Source organism: Megalops cyprinoides, chromosome 15 (genome assembly GCF_013368585.1).
Source record: "Megalops cyprinoides isolate fMegCyp1 chromosome 15, fMegCyp1.pri, whole genome shotgun sequence".
Taxonomy (NCBI): domain Eukaryota; kingdom Metazoa; phylum Chordata; class Actinopteri; order Elopiformes; family Megalopidae; genus Megalops; species Megalops cyprinoides.
Window position 1 is genome coordinate 32,485,389 of NC_050597.1, and position 26,622 is coordinate 32,512,010.

Genomic DNA, 26,622 nt, shown 5'->3' on the forward strand with positions numbered 1-26,622 from the left:
TCACTACACTTTGCCCAGTCGCCATTATATAATGGAAAAGGCCATTTCTCATATGCACAACAAAGTTTGCGAGTTCGTCTCCAAACTCTTGGAGAATGTAGGCGCGGTTAGTTTCACAAGAGACATCTGGTGCTCAGACGTGAGTCCAATATCCTTGTTGAGTCTAACTGCGCATTGGATAGAGTCGGATTTTAACTTGAAAAAACGCTGTGTTGCATGCATGAGAGTTTCGTGGCTCACACACAGGGGATTCCAGCGCCATTGAGGAGACGCTGTGTGAATGGAAGATTAATAAAAACAAAGTCCCTGTAGTTTTAAGGGATAATGCAAAGAATATGAAGAAGGCTATGGATCAACTTGGTGTGGCGAGTTTAAGAAGCTTACACACTGCAGCGAATTGTGCATGAGGGACTGTTGTCGCAGTGCAGTGTAATGGTGCGTTTCCACCCAGCAGTACAGTACAGTTCAGTACAGTACGGTACGCAATTATTTGTGTTTCCATCATCAAAAGTTGCGAACTGTACCGTACTGGTTTTGGGTACCCTTCTGTTGGGGTACCAAGCAAGGTGGTATGGTTTCTAAAGGATGGAGCTACACCCACTGCCGTCCGTTGATTGGTCGACAGAGAGTTGTCACTTACGTGCGACAACGTGAATACAAAATAGGGCTGTCAACGTTAACGTGTTAACGCTTGTTCGCGATTAATCTGGAAACTTTAACGCGTTATTGTTTTAACGCAAATTAATCATATTGTCAAGTTTGACCGCAACTCCCTTCTGTAATTCCAGCGCGGCTATTTACCTGTCTGAATTACTGAAAAGCATGGCAAACGCAGATGTGCTGAACGGCAAATTTCGTCAGACCCAGGTTGATTGAGTTCATTGAGTGCAATGAACAATAACGTTTAGAACACCGACCTCGCAACAGCTGTGATGTGTCATGAGCATTTAATGTAATTTGAATCGATAAATGCCATCCTTGTTAATTAAACAATCTCACATTGTAGTTTTCGCAAGCACACAAACTACAGACAATCTGCGGTGTTTCGCAAGCATTATCATTTACTCCATTTACGCGATTGATGTCAATTATTCTGTGGAATTATTTGTTTTATTGTTAATCAAGGAAGATAAAGGGGAACAGGTTGAAAGTAATAATAGACTTAAAGGCAATGTTTCAGCCTCCCGTTTCCAGCTCACCAGCCGCCACTGATTCGTAGATTAGCCTACTAAATCAATCTCAGGCCATTTAACACACATGCGTCTTTTAGGCTAAATTATTGTGTGGATTATCTCTATCTTGCAATTTCATAACGGTTTATCCTGCTTATCTAGGGTGAGCCTTTGCCTTTCAAGACTGGAAGGCTGCGGCACATATGACCATGGCATAGTTTAATAAGAAAAAAGGGGAAACAAGCGAGTGATAGACTTATAATCAAATTTTAATAGTCTATGCGGTTATGCTACTGTAAGAAAGATTACGGAGGTTCCAAACGTGCATGGACAAACAGACTATTCATAATTGGCCAAATAGAGACAGCAGAGAGCTAATGATGCATTTAATGATTTTAAAAATCATATTTAATGCACTTTTTTAACATTAGGGCCTGCTAGTCATTTATTTCATCCAAAACATTTTAAGAATTTAGTTCCTTTAATCTATGTCATGATTGGTGGATTTCAATATAGGCTATAACGATTAATTAGCTTGCTTCATTAGTTCGGGTAACCTTTCCTTGCGGGTTGTACAGCTTAAAAAAAGGAAGGTGATGCACAATTAAGCAAAAAAGCAAACAAAATTTCAATTGGAAATAGGATTCCTCATACAATTCTAATATTAGCAACAGCCTAATTAAAAAAAAAAATGTATAGCTAAATATCCATGGAGCAAAAAAGGTTGGGAACCGCTGGGCTGATGGATTAGGCTAGACATCACGCGCTGATAACAACATTGGGCAGTGGCGAGACTACTGGACACTCGTTCATCTCAGGTATGATGCGAAACGTGAATGACAGTTTTAAGCGTTTTTTTGTTTGTTTTAGATTTATACAAACCGGATTGCTAAAATGGCGCCGCTGTGTCCGGACGCCGTTCTGGTCGCTCTGTTTAGACTGTGCTTTTATTTATTTATATATTTTTTACTACTCTTTCCTTTTGCACAAATAACAACTGCACTGATTACTTACGACAGTAGAATACTTTTGAACATCGGCAACCATTATATTCACCTATTTTGCGACGCTTTAACCACCGAACCGACGTGGCCATCTGAGATACTTTGCGATGAAACGAAACTCCTCCGAGGTGACGGAAGAAGAAACGCAGAGGAAAACGCGGTGGGGTTCGCAACAGACTGAGGAGCAGAGCACACAGTCCTCCTCTGCCCAGTATCCTGCTCGCCAGCGTCCAGTCTCTGGAGAATAAGATGGACGATCTCCGAGTCAGGATAAGATTCCAGAGGGACATCAGGGACTGCAACATTCTCCGTCTGTCGATGACATGCCTGACCCCCTCGGTTCTGGACCTGGCCGTAATGCCATCCTAAAACTTCTCTGTTCAATGGATGGATAGAACAACAGAGGCTGGTAAATCCAGAGGTGGAGGGGTCTGTTTCGTGGTGAACAACAAATGGTGTGACCCCAGGAACATTACCACTCTGTCGTGTTCCTGTTCAACTCATCTGGAGCATCTGACGATAATGTGCCGTCCATTCTACCTACCCCACGAGTTTACTGCAGTCATTGCCACTGCTGTGTACATCCCACCTCACGCGGACACAGGTATGGCTCTATCTAAGCTCCATGACGTGCTCAGTGTCTATGTAAACAAACACCATTATTGTGGCTGGGGACTTTAATAAAGCCAACCTCAGGCAGGTCATGCCGAACTTTTACCAACATGTCTCCTGTCCAACTAGAGGGTCAAACACACCCGACCACTGCTATTCGCAGTTCAGGAATGGCTACAAAGCTAACTCGCTACCGGTGTTAGGTTAGGCTCATTCCAAACACTGACACGAGTTGTTATATTTTATTTCTCTGATTTGGCACGCACTGCATCGTTACCAACACACAGCAGGGCAGTCCCTCCCTCACCGGTAAGTTTTAAAGACCACTTGACAGGAAAGGGAGGTGATAGTGTAACAGGTGGTATCTTGCTGCGTTGTGTATTAGATGTTACGTGAGTCGGCAAGCGAGCGAGTTTCGAACCAAGGTTCTCACTCCTCGCTGCCAGTCCCTTACGGTCAGGGTCGTTGCCAGTTGAGCTAAAGGCAAATTGCCCCTAGCCTGTCGGCAACAATGCTACTTAACCAGGTCTCAGGGAGTGACGTAGGCACTGCGGCCGCTCGGCTACCTGCTACCCACTACCTAAGGCTTTGACGAGACTGGGATCTGAACCCCTGAACTCAGGGCTCCCAGGAAAATGTCTTACCCTGTGAGCCACCCAGAGGCCCCATTTTTTTGTAGTGTTTGAATAAAAGGTGGTAGTCTTTCATAACCAACTGTTGGTGTGGACTATATACTGGGGAAGTATTTGTTTGTTCTCCATTTGAGTGAGATGTTTTTAGGTGGCTAATTGGCCATCATGAGCAAAGTGCTTCCATATATTTTATTATTATTATTATTTGTTCAAGAGTAAAACAAAGGATCGGATTGATATCGGTATTGGCAGATAGGCCTAGCCAAAGCTGTGGTATCAGTATCGGTATCAGAAGTGAAAAAGTGGTATCGGGACATCTCTTCTCATAATACTACTCCACACAGCAACACAAGACCATCTGGAATGTTGCCAAGCAACGAAAATTCAAACCCAACTGTCACTTGACACTAGCTATCTCTTATTGGCTCTGTTGCAGCAATTTAAATATCAAATGTTAATCTGGTTAGAGTGAGGGGATACCAAAGTCCAAATAAAGAATCATAACTCAAAAACCATACATCACAGCACTGAACTGACTACGTGGTTAGAATTTATTAACTTTGTGTGTACATCCAGAATTCATGGAGATACGGCTGTTTAAAAAGTGTATTTTCAAATGCAGAAGTGAAATACTCCCGCTCTTCTTGCCTATAGTTTTTGAATGGGGGTAAAATTAGCAAATTTTTTTTAAACTGTCATCACTGAACTGAAGACATGGTTAGAATCTGCACAAGGTATCCTCTGTTTTGACATAAATTATATATAAAGGCATAAATAATATGTCACAGAGACATGGCTGTTTAAAAAACACATTTTTCAAACGCGGAAATGGTGTCCTCAATTTCTGTACATTGGGCTTGCCGTCTCCCCCTCCTCACCCCTCTCAGACAAGTGACTTCACACAGGCTGTCTTTGATTGGATCTGCTGCAACAGCAGTAGCTTCACACTAGCTGTCTCTAATTGGCTCTGTTGAAAATATGTAAATGTTGGATTGCGAGCAGATATGTCAACATTTAGAGCGAAGAGTGAACTCTATGACTATTTCGGCTTACAATTCAAAAACCGTTCTTCACAGCACTGAACCGAAGACATTGTGAGAATCTGCACAAGTGTACCTCTATTTTGATGTATAGAGATTTACATCAATAATTGTAGATACCCTAATTATTCATACCCATAAGCATGTACAAACAAGAATCCTTGCTTCAACATTCTGTTGTCTAGGTATTCATAAGAAGCTTGTAGAACTTTGTAGATGCACCCAACACCAGTGTTAACACTGGGTATGAAAGAAGAAAACACACAGAAGCAATCCATTTCATCATATTTTATGCCATAGAGCTGCAAATTTCAGGAATTTGGGCAAATTTTGGGTCACTGAGTGCCATAAGTTGAAGAAATGGTTACAAAAGTGTTCCTATCAAACATATTGTGGCAGTTTCCACTAGAGTGTCCATTATAAAAAAGGTAAATGTAATGTCATGAAGTCATGAAGGCAACACGAACAAAAAATTGCAGATTATTTCTTCCATCAGGAAAGTCTGATTTCTTTGGGATAACTCTCCAAACATTCCATTGCATGTTACATGAATCTGGTTACCGTGGTTGCATAGAAGAACCCCTTCAGTATACATAACACCATAAGAAGCAATACAGATATGTTAAACCATGTGAGTTATGAGAACCAGATTTATACAACCAGTATTTTGCTCCAATCGCAAACATAGATGCATGTGGAAAACTGAAAATAGGCAAATTATGAGATTATTAAATGCACCCCACCAATTCTTGTTTCTGCAGTAAAATAGCTTTCTACACAATACAAGTAGTTGATTATTCACAAGTCAAATCCCATTTTGCAAGGAAAAGCAGACTTATTACAATGTGCATTCTTTCTCTCTACATGTATGCTGAAATTATACCAAAATCATATTAAAATTCCATGTAAATCCAAACCATCTTGAAAATCAAAAATGTGGCACATGTGCATTTGTGAGATTACAGCTGAAAACCAGTAAATTCAACATAGGAGGAAAAATAAACTTTGAAAGATATAAAATAGCACGGGTATATTTAGACTCACATAACAATAGAAACTCAGTGTCTGTATACATGGTTTTATTTTCTCACTCCTGTGTCACAGAAAAATGAAAATGATTATATTACATAAAAAGATGCTTATCCAAAGTAGCAGTGAAAGGCACTTTTTCCCTCAGAAGAACTTTCTCAGAGCCAAAAATGGATAGTGGAGATAATAATAAACAAAAAAGTTGTTGAAACCTCCATTATGTCATTAATGCTTGAGTATTCTCACCATGAGAGGAGAGTGCCCAGATCACCCTTATGTATTAGCAGCTTCTGCAGTTCAGCTGTGCTTTTCAGAACTTGGGGGGGGGTAAGGTGACAACTGCTCTTTTCACCAAACATTAATTCCTGTCACTTCCAGCTGTTTGGTTTGTGCCCTGTCTTTCCTGCTACGTTTGTTCATGTCTGTATTTCAGAACATGTTAATAAAAAAGGCAGGCTGGCTCTGCATGCCCATTATCTGCAGCATCTGGATGTGGGGCAGGAAGATGATGACACATCTGTGATAAAAAGTATACATATCCAATTACTAACTGTAGATGCATTTCACATTTTTGCTTTGTGCACAGAGGAATAATGGTACCACTTTAGCAGTTATGAACTCAAGTCACATTCTGAGTAAAAACAGAAGCAGACTGAAGACAGTGTTGTACTTACTGTTTGTCAGTTCTTCACCAGATCTTTTACGAGATTGGTCACCTCTGCAACACAAACAAGAAGAGAAGGCCAAACTACCAGATGAAGACACTTCACAGACAGCTTTACGCAGACAGACTGTAGCTAATGAGCTACAGCACGGACAAACCTCTGGCTGACCCACCCTCCCCTATAACTCCTGGCGGAATGAGGCACACATATGTCCCTCTGATCAGATCAATTAGTACAAAGACATGCTGATGTCAAGTGGCCATTACTGTGGTACCCGATATTCTGTAAATGCTGCTGCTGCTCTTGTAATATGCATATATTAGTGCTGTATGGTTCATTCTTTCTGAACACATCACTGAGTCATGTGAATCACCTCCAAATCTGTATAAGCCAGATCGTTGCAACAGCAGCACAAATAAATATTCAGGCTCATCTCCAATGCAATTTAAAGGACAAGCAAGTTGTCTTGTAATCGAGCCAGTGAGCCAAATTAGCAGTTTTATTACACAATTAGGCACAGCCAGCAAGCCAGCTAGACTGTTATGGTGCGTTTCCACCAAGCAGTACAGTACAGTTCGGTTCGTTGAGTAACGGTTTGGTACGGTAAACCCTGGTACGACTTGTGTCTCCACCGCCAACCATACCCTACTTAATAGGCAGGGCGTATGCTGGATGGCGATTGTGGAGTCAGCTAGGTAAGTAGCGCGACATCATAAAAGTGTGCGAAGAACGCAACACAGCAGAGACGGTTAATGACCTTTTGTGTTTGTATTAGGGCTGTCAAGGTTAACGTGTTAACGCTCGTTCGCGATTAATCTGGAAACTTTAACGCGTTAATGTTTTAACGCAAATTAATCATATTATCAAGTTTGACCGCAATTTCCTTCCGTAATTCCAGCGCGGATATTTACCTGTCTGAATTACTGAAAGGCGTGGCAAACGCAGATGTGCTGAATGGCAAATTTCATTTTAACCCTTTCGCATGTAACTTATTTATTATGGTATGTAGCGCGCGTGTTACCTTATATGGTTCGTTATGTTTTCATTTGCGTTATTAAGTTTCTTATAGATTTCAGTTAGCATTTGCTATATTTTTAGAGTTAAATTGCTGTTTCCTCAAAGCCAAAATTAGCTAGAATTTCTCCAATCTAGTGTTCTAATTGCATCAGTTTTAGCATATGCACTAAATGGCTAATCACACCGGTGTGACTGTATGCGCGAAAGGGTTAAAACGAAATTTGCCGTTCAGCACATCTGCGTTTGCCATGCCTTTCAGTAATTCAGCCAGGCAAATATCCACGCTGGAATTACAGAAGGGAGTTGCGGTCAAACTTGACAATATGATTAATTTGCGTTAAAACATTAACGTGTTAAAGTTTCCAGATTAATTGCGAACGAGCGTTAACGTTGACAGCCCTATTTTGTATTCACGTTGTCGCACGGAAGTGACGACTCTTCCGACGAAGTCCATCGGAAGTGATGGACAGCAGTGAGTGTAGCTCCATCCTTTAGAAACCGTACCACCTTGCTTGGTACCCCAACAGAAGGGTACCAAAAACCAGTACGGTATGGTATGCTTATTTTGGTACGGTTCGCAACTTTTGATGATGGAAACACAAATAATTGCGTACCGTACTGTACCGAAGTGTACTGTACAGCTTGGTGGAAACGCACCATTAGTCTTTTTATTCCAATGTCAACGATAATTGGAAACACCCCAAACTTTGGCCAAGAGCTTGTCTATACACACTCCAACCTGAGCCACCTGGGCAACACACCTTTGCCTAATCAGTCACCCCATGATCACTGTCAATTATCTTATTTGTGAGAATGGTTATAGAAACACATAATGAATTTCAACTCAATTAGCAGCAGGCAACAACACTAAAAGGCTGCAAATTCATGGTCCTAATTATGATCACTCAGGGATTCAGGACTCTGTTTACAGCTGAAAATTGTATCCATTTTCACATTGCCAATGTAAATCTTGTATCTCTTATAATTCTACGTAATCCAAACTTTTGCTATCCACTATGATTGTAGTATTGATGGAAATAATGGCATATTTCTGCTATATAATGATCTTGTAAAAATGAGACAAATTTGCACCTGTTTGTTGATACGCAACTCGCCAAATGACAAGTCATTTTGATTATTTCACAGAATTGGACTTGGAAACATAAGAACAGGAGGGATACTGGGCTCCTACATCATTAGGAAAGAGCAAATGTCATCGATGTGAGGAATGCATCATTCACGTGTATTTTGGGTGGGACAGTAGGGACTGCAGGAGCCCATTTCATTTAGTGAGCCAACAAAACTTTATTTGCGTCTGGGGTTGTTGTTTCCTCCAACACCAGGTTCATCTGTTCCTTGCAAAACTAATTCTGCATGTATGTTTTACTTACTTATGTTAAATTGCAAATATTTTTATAACCATAACCATATAAGTCCTCCTAGCCATTGAGCACTTTGGACCCACCTGGAAAAGCCATTCTGGACAAGGTCCATTTGAAGCTTCTGGTCCTGAGCAGCGTAATCTGGGAGTTGAGACTCCCGGACTGGTGGGTGAATTTGGGGAATGAAGTTGGAAAACAGTGCTGGAGCTAACTGGACCCAATCTGCAAGTGAACATGAAGCAGCATCATATTTCCATGCCCAGGAAAAGGTTCAGGTTACTTTATTTGTACCAAGAGGTAGATTTGGTTTGCAGTAAGGAGTCCTAGACACATGTAGTAACAGACAGACAATTGTCATACATCATTCATCTTCACACTTGCTCTACAGCCAACAAAGACCATAACACATAAAACATAAAACATAACGTAAAAGTTCTCAGGGGTCCATTCTTTCCTAAGACATTTAAAAGTGTACTAAATGACAATAAAACAGTCAACAAAAGAGTTCAATCAATTAAAATAAAATAAAGGACCTGAATAAAATAAATAAATAAATAAAAAGACTTGACCCACAATACACTGGCTGGTTGTAGAAAATTGGTTGGTGTGACCATTGGCTAGTGGCTAGAGCACTGGTTGGTGTGATCACTGGCTGGTGGCTAGAACACTGACTGGTGTAATCACTGGCTGGTGGCTAGAACACTGGCTGGTGGCTTGAACACCGGCTGGTGGCTACAACACTGGCTGGTAGAGTGAACAGGGTGGTGTGCAGTTTTGGTATTTTACCACCACTGTTGTGTAAAGAGGATCAAATGAAACTGTAGCACAAAGCATTTGGTTGATCTTTAATTTCAACATTTATGAGTTGGTATTTTTTTATCGGGTTGTTAGTTATATTAACATTTTAAGTTTATCTGTGCACACTGATATACATTTAATCCTCTCAAGCTATATAGGTACACGCATTCCAGGTTAGCATGTGAATAGCACTGCTTACCTGGTCGAAGGGTGTAGAGGCCTTTCACTATGCTCGCCATTGTTGATGGTGTGATTTGAAAAGGTGTGGAATGGGCTTTTAGAAGGAGAGCTGGAAAAATAGTGGTACACAAAATGACAAAATTTCTTACATGATTTGGTACTGCTGCATGACAATCTCTTTACAAGGTTAGGTACAGTTGTATGATATGCAAATAATATCAAGTTGCAGCCAATTACTAACACATAGCTATCTTCTTGCTTTCATTCCATTATATTGGAAAATAGTTGTTTTTAATTGTAAAAATACTGCTGAGAAAAATATTAATATTTTAAATCTCAATTTCAAATAGAACACAAATGAGTGGTGCTGTGCTCAAAAACACACAGGAAAATCAAAAATGGGTGGCAAATTCTGTTGAAAGGCCAGCTTTGCACTGCAGTGTGGGCTTGGAACAACACTCTGGAGTTAATGGTGTATTTTACATACTGGTAACAAATGCAGTGAAACACTAACAGTTAATGTTATAGTCAAAATAATGTGTGTGTATGTGTGTGTGTACAGATCCTGATGGTGCTGTGCATGTGTGTGTTTGGGTATAGTCCTATGCATATGCTAGAATAGTCCTATGTTGTTAGGGGGTTGACAAAAAAGTGACACGTGTAAAAATTGTAACTAACTGACAAAAAAGGCAGTGTAGTTTTTGGGAGGATGTCAGCCAACAGTTACAAGCTTAGGCCCAAAGTCTAACTCAACTTTAAAAATGAGGGCTCCCAAGTGGCTCAGTCAGTAAAAGCAACACCGAGTGTAGACTGAACACTACGGCCCGGGTTCGATCCCGACCATGTCACTAGCCGACAGTGACCAGGAGCTCACAGGCGGAACACATTGGCTTCATTCTGCCGGGGATAGGGGTGGGTACGTCGACTGGGGCTTCGGTCCCATTAACAACAGCGACCCCTGCTGGTCGATCGGGCACCTGTGGTCCACGTGCCAAAGCTGCATATGAAATGTCTTCCTCCGACTCATCTCTGTGCTAGCTTGGCTTGTGGACCGCAGTGCGAAAAGAAGCAGCGGCTGACATCACGTGTCTCAGAGGAGGGCACGTGCTTGTCCACGCTCTCCCGGATTGATAGTGGGGGTTGTGCAATGGGACCGAACATCGACGACAAATTGGGCATTCCAAAAAATTTGGGGAATTGGCCATTCCAAATTGGGGAGAAAATGGAAAAGTGGAAAAAAAAATCAGTGAGAAAAGACAGACAGATACAGTGGGGAAAAAAACTAATGGCAACTATTATACTTACGCATTAATGTGTTCACATGTTTTTCTGCAACATGATCCGTAAACAGTGTGATGAGATCATCTCTCAGGTCTCGGTTTAGTTTCGTTTCAATGTAAAACTTGTTCTACAAGTGAAAATGACAAACTCAACCAAACTGATACTCTGTGCATTAAGCAAATCTGAAATTATTATTATTTATTTCAAAGACACGCATTTAGAGCAACTAACATGGCCTTATATCACAGCAAGGCATGGTACTAATCAGCAATAATACTACTAATAGGTGCATAACAGCCAGAATCACAGTTAGCAGGTGTCAAGCTGAATACTGTGGCAAATTAAAAGCCTCACCATAAAAACACATTGCCAAAATAAAACCACAAAAAACATAATACCAAAATAATAGCATAAAAGCACAGTGCCTACAAATTGCACTTACAAACAAAATACGTCCATCACAATAACTTTACCACAGAGCCTAACAGTGAACTATAAAAGCACCATTACCTTAAATCACACTACCATACTCAGAGTGACTGACAACAAACTGAAAAACCTGAATTAGAGTAAAACCAGCCAAGCACAGGTAATCTCAAAGGGAACTGGTAGTTTTGATGAAGGTCCTCATGGTTCCAACCAACATACACTATATGGACAAAAGTATTTGGCCACACCTGTTTTTCAGGGTTTGGGCTAGGCCCCTTATCTCCAGTGAAGGACAATCTTAATGCTTCAGCATACCAAGACATTTTGGACAATGCTATGCTTCCAACTTTGTGGCAACAGTTTGGGGAAGGCCCTTTTCTATTCCAACATGACTGTGCCCCAGTGCACAAAGCAAGGACTATAAAGACATAGTTTGATGAGTTCGGTGTGAAAGAACTTGACTGGCCCGCACAGAGCCCTGACCTCAACCCCATCGAGCACCTTTGGGATGAACTGGAACGGAGATTGCGGGCCAGGCCTTCTCGTCCCACATCAGTGCATGACCTCATAAATGCTCTACAGAATGAATGGGCACAAATTCCAACAGAAACACTCCAAAATCTTGTGGAAAGCCTTCCAAGAAGAGTGGAAGCTGTTATAGCTGCAAAAGGGGGACCAACTCCATATTAAAGTATATGTATTTGAATACGATGTCATTACAGTCCCTGTTGGTGTAATGGTCAGGCGTCCGAATACTTTTGTCCATATAGTGTATATGAACCTGGAGCCCTGAACATGTTGAGAGCCACTGGGCAGAACCAGATAGAGTGGGACCGGCTGGCTTCCATGGGTTACTACAGACACAGGTCTGGCCCACTCAGCACTGTTGAGAGTTGGTGCTGATTAAGACTTCAGGGCAAAGCTTCACATGGAAGACAGACAGGCTTATGCTGTCCTTAGGGCAGAGGTTATATAACCAACAATTTCTGCAACCGTCCCTCCACTCATCTGGTGAAATGGGCAGCCTCTTAAGAGGACCCCCACAATCAGTTACAGTTTCCCCCATCACCCCAAAAAGTGAAAGGGGTGATTCGCACCTTAGTGTCCAGTTCTTTTCATTTAGAGGTGCCGTGCACCTCTATGAAATCACCTGCCTGCTTCAAAAGGGGGCCATTGGCCTCCAGGGACAGGATGCACAGCAGGTCCCCCTCCTACACTCCCAACATCCACTGGGAGAAACAGAGGTTATGGCATTACCCCTATGGGTCTTGCTGTTAATAGAGTAACTAAGATGTTTATAGACTTGTGAAAACATGGTCAAATGATTACCTGTAGGGCACAGGGTTTTGGGGATTTCAAGGCTACTAAGACTACTCTTAGGGTGACATATATATGCACATTACCAACCACCCTGCTAGCTAAGCATGCAAAAATGGACATCTAACAGGTTCATTACTTACCATATAAATGAATATTGGCACTATGCTTTCAAGGGCTGCCATATATTGGGTGAGAGCAGAGTTAAACTTCTCAATGAAAGTGTCAGGTGAACTGCCCTAATGAAAAATGGAAAACTGCATTCTTAGTTAACAGTTGTTCAATCATCTATGTAATGCTCAGATGACAATACTGAGTCTCTATTTAAATATGAATATGCTCAGAACTAATTCAAATTGTAATAAAAACCATAAAGTAAAACACAGAAATAAAAGAGAAAACCTGCAGAAAACACACACTAAATGTGGGCAAAAAGGATAAGCTAATTATTAGGCTACATCTCAGCAATCTTAAGAAATTCAAGACAGAACAACACTCCAACACTGACTTATATTTGTAAAAATCCTCATATTAATGAGGGATAACAAAACCACATACACTGATGAGCCAAAACATTACGACCACCTGCCTAATATGCTGTTGGTCCTCCGTGTGCTGCCAAAACAGCACCGACCCGCCAAGGTATGGACTCTACAAGACCCCTGAAGGTGTCCTGTGGTATCTGGCACCAAAACCTTGGCAGCAGATCCTTCAAGTCCTGTATGCTGTGAGGTGGAGCTGCCGTGGATTGGACTTGTCGGTCCAGCACATCCCACAGATGCTCAATCGGATTGAGATCTGGAGAATTTGGAGGCCAGGGCAACACCTTCACCGTCAACACTTCATCATGTTCCTCAAACCATTCCCGAACAATGTGTGCAGTATGACAGGGCGCATTATCCTGCTGAAAGAGGCCACTGCCATCAGGGAATACCATTGCCATGAAGGTGTATACCTGGTCTGCAGCGATGTTTAGATAGGTGGCATGTGTCAAATTGGCATCCACATGAATGGCCAGACCCAGGGTTTCCCAGCAGAACATTGCCCGGAGCATCACACTCCCTCCACCGGCTTGTCGTCTTCCCACAGTGCATCCTGGTGCCATCAGTTCCCCAGGTAAACAGCGCACACGTACACGGCCATCCACATGATCTAAAAGAAAACGGGACTCATCGGACCAGGTGACCTTCTTCCACTGCTCCAAGGTCCAGTTCCGACGCTCACATGCCCATTATAGGCGCTTTCGACAGTGGACAGGGGTCATCATGGGCACTCTGACCAGTCTGCAGCTATGCAGCCCCATACTCAGCAGGGTGCGATGCGCTGTGTGTTGTGACACATTCCTCCCGTAACCATCATTAAAATTTTCTCTGACTTGTGCCATAGTAGATCTTCTGTCGGTTTGGACCAGACGAGATAGCCTTTGTTGCCCTCACGCATCAATGATCCTTGGGTGCCCAACACCCTGTCACCGGTTTGTGGTTTGTCCCTCCTCCCCCCACTGTCGGTAGGTACTCACCACTGCTGACCGGGAGCACCCCACAAACCTTGCCGTTTCAGAGATGCTCTGACCCAGTCGACTGCCCACAACAATTTAGCCCTTGTCAAAGTCCTTCAGGCCTTTACTCCTACCCATTTCTCCTGCAAACAACACGTTGACTATGAGAACTGATTGTTTACTTACCATCGAATCTACCCAGACCTTGACATGTGCCCTTGTTTGGAGATGATCAACGTTATTCGGTTCACTTGTGAGTGGTCATAATGTTTTGGCGCATCAGTGTATTTCACCTCAGACTCAACCTTTAGAGAAGCCACAGTCCATGCATGTTTGGCACTACACAAAAACTGAATGCAAATAACATGGAAAGTAAACCAAAATGTAATTATGTTTGTAGCCATTGTTTATTAACAACTGATATGTATAAATATATAACATGGTATACATTAATAAATCAGATTAGCAGTTGCAAAGGTTTTGCTCTGCATTACAGATCTCCATAATAAGGGAAGTGATTTATGACTGCATCATACTTGATTTTGAAATATGTTCCCAAATAGCAACTTGGATATGTACTAAGGAATTTGCTATTACCCTCAAATTGAAAAAGAAGCTTAATTTATGGGGGTCTTAAGCAAACCGCAAAAATGACCTGTCTAACCTTTGGCTGTAAAGGTTTAACCAGTTAGCCCATAAAGCTTCATCTTCATTTTTTCTCACTGTAAATTTATAACCTTTCCCTTATACTTGCTTTCAGTAACTGGATTTATCTAGAAACAAGAACACTTCTCATAATCAAGTTTCCTGAAGATGTATGAATTAATGCAATATGTAATACATATGCATGCATGTATCCTATTACACTTGAAAGAGAGAGATTAATATGGAGTGTGACGTACTTGGTCTACACAAATTGACCTTGCCCATAACTCATCTGATACTTGATACCAGGTGAGAATTTATCTTGTAGTGACCTTACCTGTAACTCATGTGAGACTTGTTCAAGGTAAGTAGTTATCTTGCGTTTTAAGTCGCTGTACATCAGCTCTGAGTGCTGCTGACACACACACTTATATACACAGCTGGAAAGTGAAATCAGACAGAAATACAGAGTAAATATTTCCTGCAAGTATATACTGTATTCTCACTTCACATTTGCCTTGTAACCATGTAATTATATCTCGATGCTTTATACATATTACTAATAAAAACCTTATTACATACTCATTCATTAATGAAACCCCACCAACATTCCTAGAAGCTTTCCTACATTTGTATGGAGACACTTGAAAACGCAAAATACTGATCAGGCTTCTAGTCCTTCGCCTATAGCCCTAGCTGTGTGGGGTTTTAAGGTAAGTGTGGGGTTTAACACTGAGTGTATGGGGTTTTAACATGCAGGGGGGGTTTAGTATGTTCGTGGGGTTGTACATGAGTGTGGTAAACTGAATGCAGGTTTGCAACGTGAGTGTAGGGTTGAATGTTGGGTTGTAATATTAGAGTGGGGCTGTAACATGAATGTTGGGTTGTGAGTGTTGAGCAGTAACATGACTGTGCGGTAGTAATGTGACACTGGCACTGATCCACTCCATGAACAAGAACAGGTATGCACCCCCAGTTATGCATTTTGTAGCTCCCAGGTTTCAGCAAAAAGAACACAGTTTACTTCCAAAATATGTACCAATAAAAAAAGAAAAGCATTTACCTATATATTTGCTCGTATGAGATTGGGATGTAGTCCACTTGGCTCTGTGTCAGCAGTTGGTCAATGGCTCTTTCCAGTTTTGGCCAGTATGTGCTTTTATAATCCTCAGTAGTCATCACATTCATCACTGGATCAGACATGAAAGAATAAACAGATTCAAGATACAAGATAAGTACTGGAAGCCAACACTCGCAACTAAAAGATATATTAACAATAAAGAATCATTTACCACTAAAACTTAGGTCTGACATATTTCACACTGAAACTTACAGTAAATACAAGTTTAACAAGAAAAAACACAGCATTCACATTATAGCGACACTTAAATATAATGGTCATAAAAGTATCCTTGAGGGTACAACAGCATCTAGTATGCAACATTATAGTAACTGCAATAAGTTGCTCTCATTTCACAATTTTTTTAAAAAAATGCAAAAGTGTGACGGGTACAGATGTCAGAATTGCTTAAAGAACACCAGCTAATTTGAAATCCTTTTAGTAATACCTAAAGGAAACAATTGCATGCCATTACATTAGTCAATGGTAAGTTCACCAGCCCCACTGTTGCCACAGCATGCGACTTTCCCCTCCACCAGCCCCACTGCTTTCATGCACCTTCCCCCTCCACCAGACCTACTGCTTCAACGTGACTTTCCCCTCCACCAGACCCACTGCTTCCATGCACCTTCCCCCTCCACAAGACCCACTGCTTCCACATGACTTTCCCCTCCACCAGACCTACTGCTTCCACGTGACTTTCCCCTCCACCAGACCTATGGCTTCCATGTGACTTTCCCCTCCACCAGACCTACGGCTTCCACGTGACTTTCCCCTCCACCAGACCTACGGCTTCCACGTGACTTTCCCCTCCACCAGACCTACTGCTTCCACGTGACTTTCCCCTCCACCAGACCTACTGCTTCCACGTGACTTTCCCCTCCACCAGACCTACTGCTTCCATGTGACTTTCCCCTCCACCAGCCCCACTGCTTCCATGCACCTTCCCCCTCCACCAGCCCCACTGCTTCCATGCACCTTCCCCCTTCACCAGCCCCACTGCTTCCATGCACCTTCCCCCTTCACCAGACCCACTGCTTCCACGTGACTTTCCCCTCCACCAGACCCACTGCTTCCACATGACTTTCCTCCTCAGCATGATTGCTCACCTTGGTGTAATTTATGAAGATGTGTGTGCTTGGTGTGACCCAGACACCTGTAGCTATTCAGTAAAATTCAACACAGGTATGTCCTGGCATTTCTGGTGTTCGATTAATAAAAAACATATGTAGGAAAATCCAAAAGGTTCTTGTAAAAATTGACAAATGAGGGCTGTATTGACCAATGAGTTTAATTAAAGTTTACAGTCTAAGGCTGTACTCACACTAGGCAATCCGTACCGTGCCCGAGCACGTTTGACCCCCAAAGTCCAGTTCGTTTGACAAGTCACTACTGTGATCGCTCCGTACCGTGCCCGGGCCCACTTGAAGAGGTGGGCTCGGACACGGTTCAGTTGGACTCGGGCACAGTATGCATCAGTGTGACATTGCTGTTGTCTGGGGCTTAATCAGAGTATCACAAAGGAGGCAGCCAACCTGTTTAAGTAGCTAGTTTTCAACAATTGTTCAGATAGGTAGCCTGTTAGCTAACTAGATATGTTTGTCAAATGTATCAGTAGATAGCTAACGTTAGCTCTCCAGCCAGTTAGCATCGATTATGCAACCCAGTGATTTTCAGTTAATCGTGCTACATGTATAAGAAGATTTTTACGGAGGCAGCTGACGTTAAGGGAGGAATTTGAATCTGTTTTACTCGCCAACTACAATTCAAGTTGTTCAATAAGGTGAGAACCAGACCCGTTATTAACCTAAATATTCTGGAATGAATTGAAAAGTGTACTATCCAAGCAGTAATACAAGATGCTTGTTGTTGTAATGATGACAGCAGCACACACACAAGTAGTAGCCCTAACTGGTTAACATTAGCTAACATTATTGTGATTAGGCTACTGTAATCTGACACAAAATATTGGTCTGTTCCTTAGCATAATGACTGAAATGTCAGCTGCCTCCGTAAAAATCTTATACGTGGAGCACGATTAAATGAAAATCGCTGCATTGCATAATCGATAAATCGATAAGGCATGTGAGAGGGCCGTGTGTCACTCCAAATAAGCCACAAAGTAAGTACAATCATGAACTCCATTGTGCTGTGCGAGAGTGCATTTCTTCAACACAAAAAGTTGCATCGTGATGACGTAAGTGTGCTCGGGCCTGGAACGTTAAGCGCAATCTGAGCGCAGGCCAGCGGGGGAGGGGGGACAATCGTGTTTGGGCATGGCACAAGGCAACCAGGCCTAGTGTGAGTACACCCTAAATCTTGGGCTCTCCAGTTTGGATCATTTGCCTTTGTTTACAGCTTAATTCAGGGAAGTCACAATCTACTTCACAAGTAGTGTCACATTAAAAATGCTGTCCCTGGTTTGGTTTTATTTCTTTTTTGGTTTTGACCACTTAAACTCTGTGAAACATTGCATGAGTATTTCAGTATACAAATCTTTTTGGAAATTTTGATTTGTGGTTACTAGAATATTGTAAACAAATGCAGTTAGACCAGTCAATACTTGGACCCTATTATTTAAATTGAGTGAGCATGTGTTAATTATTGTTGCAAGCCTGGGCACTCATTTGATTGCTTTCCTTGCTCTCTGTGGTCACACAGGATGGCAGTAAAATCCCTTTGCCTGGGAAGCTCAGGGTGTCCTACAGGTGTATACATAAGAAGGAGGGAGAGATGGGAATCCAGCTGACAGAAGGGGGTGTGCAGGGCATCAGCAAGTCTATGGAACACAGTGAGGGCACAACTGGGGCAAATAATGGAGAATATGATTTTTAATTAATAAAAATAACAGAGGGTAGCAAATGGTGGTGGCGTGCAGTTATACTAATAGTGGGCTGGGGAAAAAGGTAGACATTTGATAGACAGGGTAACCATGACATAGCATTTTTAAAACTCACTTTTAATTTCAAGTAATCAAAAACCCCCTAACGTTTGCCTTCTGTAGTTTACTCCAAGATGCTCAGCTTCAAGGTGGGCTGAGTCTTACAGCAAGGCATGCCGTCAACCAACACTGACCGACCGCTGTACAGGTAACACCAAGCCCCCCACAACTGCCATTCAACTACCCGACTCCAGTGCAGACCTCCACCCTCAAAGCGGGAAGAAAAAGGAAGGCGACGATGACCTCACTGAGGTCGACATTGAGGGAGACCAAAGACAAACTTGAAATCAAGGCACAAGCTGTCCAGGGCTCAATTCCGCAGACTAAAGCTCTTATAGATTAATAAACCTAATGTCTCACAAAGAGAAATATGTGCTTGTAAGATCCACAAGAGCTTTGATTTTAAGATCAAGAAGCTTCACCAGCTTGGCATTCTTACAACCCCATCTACAACTCAGATAGTTGAGTCTTGTGTCTGCAGTACAAGCAACATGGAATGCATGTACAGAAGGTGCATTAAATGTCAAGGAAAAACCTTCCCCACAGCCATCGATCCGTCAACCAAAGGAAACATCACTTCCTGGGACGAGTAGGTCACCCAGACGGTTCCAGTGATGAATAAAGGAAAAGATGGTATGCTGGAGGAGATTGAAGTAAAAAACACCGTGCTTGAGAAGAAGCACGCATCAATAGAAAAACTTGCTGACCTCACGCAAGAACACATTGACAAATTCGCCTTTCATGTGTATTAGGGCTGTCGTGGTGAAGGAATTTCCCCTGCGGTGATTTAGGGTGGCACAACAGTGAGATATGTGGTATTACTGCCTTTTTTTTGCAAATTACTTAATTTTTCCTGATTTTAGTGCTATATAAATATGCTTTATTGTTGTAAACAAAATTAAATACCGTAAAACTTCCAATAAACACCAGGCATTTATTTGCTTTAATTACTTAACTTTACCTGCGTTTATTGGAGACTCTGCGATAATAAGAGACCTGCGTTTATTTCACCTAAAGCCCTCAGGCTTCTGCAAGTTATTGGTAGCTGAACTGACCAGGAAAATTCACCATGATCCAAAAGACAGCTTTGTTTTGTTTGTTTATGTTTAATCTAATTCGTGAACAGATGAACATGCATAAGGCAAATTGAATTCAATAAAACGACCTCATTTAACCTGATGTAAAAAAATAATTTGTTTGTGTTATTTCATTTTTTAGCCACAAAAAATAAATAGGACTGCTGTAAGCATTTTAATTCACTGCTCTTTCGTTTTACAGTCACGAAAAATAAATATAATTTTCCCCGGCGTTTATTTGAGGCAGGAGTTTATTTCACTGAAAGTGTTGCGCATACCAGTGATTATGAGACCTGCGTTTATTGGAGACTCGGCTATTATTGTAAGTTTTACGGTACTTTTTAACTGTTAAATGTAGAACACAGAAGGGCACAATAAGAAAGCAAGGTAGGTTACACACCTTTTCTCCTATATTGAAAAAAAAGGATTAAGCCTAGTCTATAGCCCAGGCTAGATATAAATTGTCAAATGAAAATAAATAAAGCAGTTGTTTAGGCTAAATCTTTTAAGTGCAAATCTACAGAGCCCCTAAAGGGACATGAGCAAAAAAAATTAGGGGACATGAGAAAAAAATTTATCAAAGTTTCTCGTGCGCACGAGAAACTATTTTAAATTTTTTTTTTTTTGCCCAACCAAAATAGTTTCTCATGCGCACGTGCGGTTGTGGTTGCTTGCCATCCCCTGCAGTTGGCTTATCAATACCGCAGTATTGCAATATTGCAATTACTACGACAGCCCTAATGTGTATAGCATCCAGCACTAGTTTCAGAGGCTGAAGTCACTAACGGAGAGCCTGACCGAGAAGGATGTGGTCGTATACATCGATTATAGTGAAAACTACAGCTGCAAGTACAGCAGGGAAATCAAAGACACCCACTTTGGTGGGGGGAACCAGCAAGTAACTCTACATACTGGGGTCAAATACCTGAGTGGGGGACGCGTGGAGTCTTTTGCCTCCCTGTCAGCGTGCCTGAAGCATGATGCTGTTGCAACATGGGCTCATCTTGATCCTGTGCTGAAGTCCATCAGAGAGGAGCATCCAGCAGTCAGGCATATTTATTTCATTGCAGATGGACACACCTTCCAGTACTGCAATAAAACAGCGTTCTACCTGGCCTCAACAGTGCCATTCATGAGGGGGTTTGAATATGTCACCTGGAACTTCACAGAGGCGTTGCATGGCAAGGGAGCTCCTGATGGGGTGGGGAGTGCCCTCAAGAACCTGGCAGACAGGATTGTGGCTTATGGGACTAACATCCTAGACGCCAACACACTGTATGAACAACTAGCAGTGCATTCATCGGTGAGGCTGTACATGGTGATTGCGGATGAGATCAGCTCAGGCCTTGAATTGATTCCTCCATCGCTAAAAACAGTGCCCGGGACTATGAAGATACATCAGGTAGCTCAATGTGACATGAGCTTCAATAAGTTTAATTGTTATTAGTTCACTTAACTTAATCAATAATTGATTCATATGCTACTTATAACATTTACATTGAATACATTTTATAAAATCAAATTATTGATGATGTGTGACTGAGTTCAATATCTGACTTGAATCTCACCCCAAAATAAATAGTATTTTCTGTTTATTAATAGCTGACATCGACAAAACCAGGGGTTATCCAAACCCGGGAAATGTCCTGCTTTTGTGACTGTGCATGTGGATGCTTTCTCCTGAAAGAGTTCAACTTCAGAGAAGGAGAGAATGTGGAGTCAGAGATGGAGAATGCAGAGCCAGAACCTGTTTTAGAAGTGGAGAAGTGGGTCCTTGTAGAATATGATGCAGAACTGTTCCCTGGCACCATCACACAAGTGTCAAACATACGGCCCGCGGGCCACATCCGGCCCGCACAAAGATTCAAAACGGCCCGCACATCAGCCAGAGGATGTAATACAGGCCCGACTATTTGCGTCAACTCTTTACCATTACCACAAAACGTAATTCGTCATCCATCCACTAGGTGGCAACAACCTATTTCAACTGAACAGCTAGTCATCTTTCATGACTAAAGAAAGATCACGAGCTAGCTACTTGCTGGCAAGAAAATGTTGTCAAAGATAAGAAAAGCTGATAAAGAGTGTCGGGCCTTTCAGGAAAAATGGACAAATGCCCACCTCTTTTGGGAGGTTAACAGTAAGTGTATCTGTTTAGTTTGCTCACAGCAAGTAGCTGTTCCAAAGGAGTATAATATTAGATGGGATTACCAGACTACTCACGCTGAGAAGTATGATCGCTACACCGGCCAGTTGCGGGAGGAGAAAGTGAAGGAGTTGGTGGCTACATTACAGAAGCAGCAATCAGTATTCACAAGAGGCCATGAAACAAGTGAGGCTGCTGTAAAGGCCAGCTATCTGATAGCCGATGACATCGGGCAGGCATCAAAGCCATATTCTGAGGAAGAGTTTGTAAAAAAACTGGTTAAAGCAGCTGAACTTGTGTGTCCAGACAAACGACAGGCTTTCGTCAACATTAGCCTCTCAAGAAACACTGCGGCAGCACGGATTGAGGACATCGCTGGACAGCTGACACAAAAGCTCATTCAAAAGGTTCAGGGATTTGTTGCTTTTTCCGTCGCAATTGACGAAAGTACAGATATAACGGATGTAGCACACCTGGCGATTTTTATTAGAGGTGTTGATTCTACTTGTAACATCACAGAGGAATTCGTAGAACTGGTACCCATGACTGACACTACTACGGCTAGCGACATCTTCAGTAGTCTCGCTGCATCACTGGATAAATTGGGAGTGGACTGGGCCCATGCCGTAAGTATGGCGTCAGATTTATGTCAAAAGTCGCGAGCGCAGAAAATATTCTCGCGAGCTCACAAAACATGCCGCAAGTGTATAAAACATTCTTGCAAGCGCAGAAAACATTCTAGCGCACAAAGCAGCCACCACACGCGCGAGAATTTCTGCTTGGCACTCGCCAAGCGAGCATGTTTCCTGCGCTTGCGAGAATGTTTTCTGTGCTCGCAACTTTTGAGATAAATCTGACGGCATACATAAGTCTTGCGACTGATGGCGCACCATCAATGATCGGTGTGAAAGCTGGAGTTGTGGCCAGACTTCGAGTGGAAGTGCAGCAGTGTGGAGGGGGTGAGTTTTGGAATTTTCATTGTATACTCCACAGAGAGGCACTCTGTTGTAAAACACTGAAAATGGACAATGTCATGGCTGTTGTCATCAGAACTGTCAACTTCATTCGAGCCAAAGGGCTCAATCAACGCCAATCTCTAATATTTCTATGTTAAAAGATATGAAACAAAAAAGTTGGAAATGTATTGAAATGGAATCAAATAAAATAAATGGGAAATTAGCCTAGTAGTTGTTTTACTGATTCCCAATGAAACGGTGTTCAAACTGTCTTGAAAAAACAGTTTGAACACCGTTCCTTCCGTTTTTTAGGCCCAGAATTTGCCTTCGAGTGCATTAAAAAAACTGAACTTTTGTGGCGGATTTCGGAGAGACCGTATGCTCTGTGTTCCAGGAAGTTAATGGCATTGGAAAAACGAATTCGCTAACGGGCTATTTCTTTCAATTCAGTTGCTTGACTAGTGAAAAGAGTTCATTAAACATATTTTGAAGAAAGAATATGTGTAATCAGGCAACCTTTTGCATCGACACAAACACTGTGCTTTAACCAATAATCTTAATAAATACAGATCATCTTTATCACTTTGATATGAAAACTTTATCTCCCTCCCATTCTACCGCTGTGAAACTGTAAGCTTAATAACGCTAATGAAAACATAACGAACCATGTAATGTAACACACGCACTACCATAGCATAAAAATAAATTATGTGCAAAAGGGTTAAGCATGTAACAAAATATAAAAAGGTAAATAGAAAACACTTTTCAATTATAGTTCTGTGTAATGTTCACTCTCCTCCATATTTGTGTTGCCTTCATGCAAATTTCCTGCCTGCATCCGTGCCATGTGGAAGAACGCAAAGCGTCGTCCAAATGACGATAAATCTTGCTGTAAAGTGTGTGATTTGCGCCCCCCCGTCCCCCCCCCCCCCCCCCCGTCCCCCCCCCCCCCCAGCTTTGTCATTGCAGCCTTACTACAACAAAACGTTTGCATAGGCCTTGTAAGGTAGCTAATATCAGTCACTAAAATGCCACGAAATCGGAAAGATCTATATGAACGATAGCACTGACGTTCAAATGAAAAGCAAATGTAAGCGATTGTTTGATAAGTCGAACGCAGTTTTAACATTTTGTTTACGTGACTCTGTTGAAACCATAGTCACCGCGTCCGATCGCTTGATCAAAAAATCACATCCTGTTCATCCACAGCGATTGATCAAGAAGGCCAACGTAATGCCATTGTCTCAGAAGAAACGAAAATTTGCCACACTTCTGAAACAGACCTCTGTTTATGATTTGTTCATAGCGCAAATGCAACGCCGGCCAGCAACACAGTGCTCACACCTATGTTAAATGCGACGGGATATTGCTGTCTGGCTTGATAGACAAGATAAGCAGCTAGCTGGATCCTGCTGGCAATTTGCAGCAACTGGCCGTGTACAGAGTGCTACCGACACTCTAGTTAGCTTGCTATTAACATTCCAAATTCTTAGGTATAGACAAACAACCGCATTAGGTAGCTAGGGAGCTACCAGATGTGATAAACTTACAGAACTTGGGAGCTGAGTTATTGATGTTTGGAGTGTGTTTCCCTGCACTCGAAGCTGCAGCTTTTTCGGGTTCGCTGGCCCAGCCGCTTGGTTCAGCGGAGTAACTGTACACATATTCCTGTCTTTGAAGAGTTCCAGCTGAGTCCCTCGGCGAAGGGTGAGCGCTAAGTTCGGGGCAACGAGGAAGGAGTTCGGGCTCATTTGAAAGATCATCCTTGGGGTACATGTATGTCTTTGCACCGTTTCCACAGTTATTGTTATGGTTGTGATCGTCCGTAATGTCAAAGCGGTCTTCTTCCATGATCTCTTCCATCCTTACGGGTAGTTAGCTTTTAAGGAGTTAGTATAAAGAAATCCGGCGATGTCACTTTGGGTAAGTTTCTTTATTCTCAACCTGTCACATCTCCCTGGGTTTTCTTTCCGACCTGTCAGTGAACATTACCGCATTCTTCCTCCTGGCCTTTGCGACACTTTGCAGCACCTATTGTAATCCTATTTCGCTACTGGGAAGTGTAGTCCCTCGGATAAAATCAGTCGTGCGGTGTGGCACTTTGGGGTAATCAATCCAAGTGTAGAGGCGTTCGTGCCGTATCCCGGTTTCGCCTGAAAACCAGACTGACTGCAATGTTGCATGCAAAGAGAGAATGCTGGGAAAGCAGTTGCACAGGGCTGGTGAAAGGTGTATAAAACCATGGAAAGGAGACAGTCACCCCTTGAAAAAAGGTTTTTATTTCAGTTATTTGATGTTAATGTATATCTATCAATAATAACCCAGCTAACCAAATTACGTGGCCATAACGAAACTGGAACGTAATTTGACAACCAAACATTCGTAACCGCAACGTAACAGTTTAAGTTGTGTCCTCAAACAGACCTTACTCTCTGCTGAGAACTGTCTCATTGTGGAACTGTACACATCCTGTCCCCGTACTGTCGCTGTACTTACTGTATGCACTTTTGTAAGTCGCTTTGGATAAAAGCGTCTGCTAAATAAATAAATGTAAAATGTAAATGTAAACTGGAAAAGTAAAATTCCTGGATTCGTAACGACAACGTAATTCGGTGACGTTGTCAGTCGGTAGTTGTCACGTCGTGGCAACGTAATTTATCAATAGTTGTCAGTTGGTAATCATTAGGTAATTTCACTATGTAATATTGCCCATTGTATGCCCATGGGCGGACTTGCAGTAGCCTATGCTCTACAGTCCTAATTTGCCCAAAACTATCCGTACCAGCAGCAGACAGGCTTATACTAGCAGTTTCATTTCAGCTAACCAATATTTTCCCCAGTGCATGGTGCACAGCTAGATTATGAATGAATTCAGCGTTGCTGTAGTAGCCAATTTTGGAATTACAACTAACCGGGGTATTGCAGAGGCGTCCACCTGAAAATAACAAACCTTAACAAGCCAGCTTTAACTCACAGGCTAACTAGAACACTGAGGTGCCTATCTGTCTCGTATTATTTACTCCCCTTGTTCTCTAGCTTCCGCCTCCCCTTTACCTTTACCCCCTGCCCTATCTCTCTCTTTCACCTGTAGACCAATTACCCTCTGCAGTGGACGCCTCCCCCAATCACAGGCACGGTATTAAACACCACCAACATTAATCACACTATCTTTCGAGCTCCCTCCCCGCTAGCCCCCTATACTTACACACAACGATACCCTATGTTGTAACTATGAATGAGGCATGGACTCTGTACTAAGTAAAATTCAAGAACTTTATTTTGAAAGAAAGAAAGAATATCTAAAAGTGGGCCGTGGTCCCAGCAGCTGCTACTCCAGCTCAGCAGAGACCAGTTGCACCTGTCAACGAAACAAACAAACGGAAAAGGTGAGTGTCATTTTCATTTTCACTTTCACTTTGCCATAGCACACAGATGGTCGTAATTCCTAAACGAATTTAACGATGAAGTTCAGATTTTGTATACTGTGTCTTGGTCAAAAGTCCTAATAAAATCTATAAAGACAAGTTGATAGCTCAAACAAGGTGGCGATATCAGCCAATCAAACTGAAGCCGCATGCTGCTCGGACCTCGTAATTGCTGCTTTCGGCTATATTTGTTATTGTTGCGACCTGGAATGGAACATTTTCATTCAAGCTGATTTTGATGTGTTTGCATTTTTTTT

The 26,622-nt window shown here is 42.1% G+C and overlaps 1 protein-coding gene across 1 annotated transcript; it reads right to left on the reverse strand.

The window, feature by feature from the left end:
• Nucleotides 1-5,488: 5,488 nt before the first annotated feature.
• Nucleotides 5,489-24,929, reverse strand: cacul1 (CDK2 associated cullin domain 1). Its single transcript, XM_036547497.1, has 9 exons — nt 24,491-24,929; nt 15,765-15,891; nt 15,039-15,141; nt 12,702-12,797; nt 10,837-10,939; nt 9,551-9,640; nt 8,637-8,775; nt 6,164-6,207; nt 5,489-6,006 (listed from the first exon to the last, which is right to left on the reverse strand). The coding sequence occupies exons 1-9, from the start codon at nt 24,801-24,803 to the stop codon at nt 5,963-5,965; spliced, it is 1,059 nt and encodes a 352-aa protein (XP_036403390.1). The 5' UTR covers nt 24,804-24,929; the 3' UTR covers nt 5,489-5,962.
• Between the last annotated feature and the right edge of the window lie 1,693 nt (nt 24,930-26,622).

Bases quoted from the DNA above. Each gene is read 5' to 3' on its own strand.
- cacul1 (XM_036547497.1), bottom strand. From the start codon at position 24,803: ATGGAAGAGATCATGGAAGAAGACCGCTTTGACATTACGGACGATCAC. The intron at 9,641-10,836 runs GTAAGTATAATA...CTATTTTTCCAG, and splicing joins ACATGTGAACACATTAATGC to CTCTCCTTCTAAAAGCCCAT. The intron at 8,776-9,550 runs GTAAGCAGTGCT...GTTCACTTGCAG, and splicing joins CCTCTACACCCTTCGACCAG to ATTGGGTCCAGTTAGCTCCA.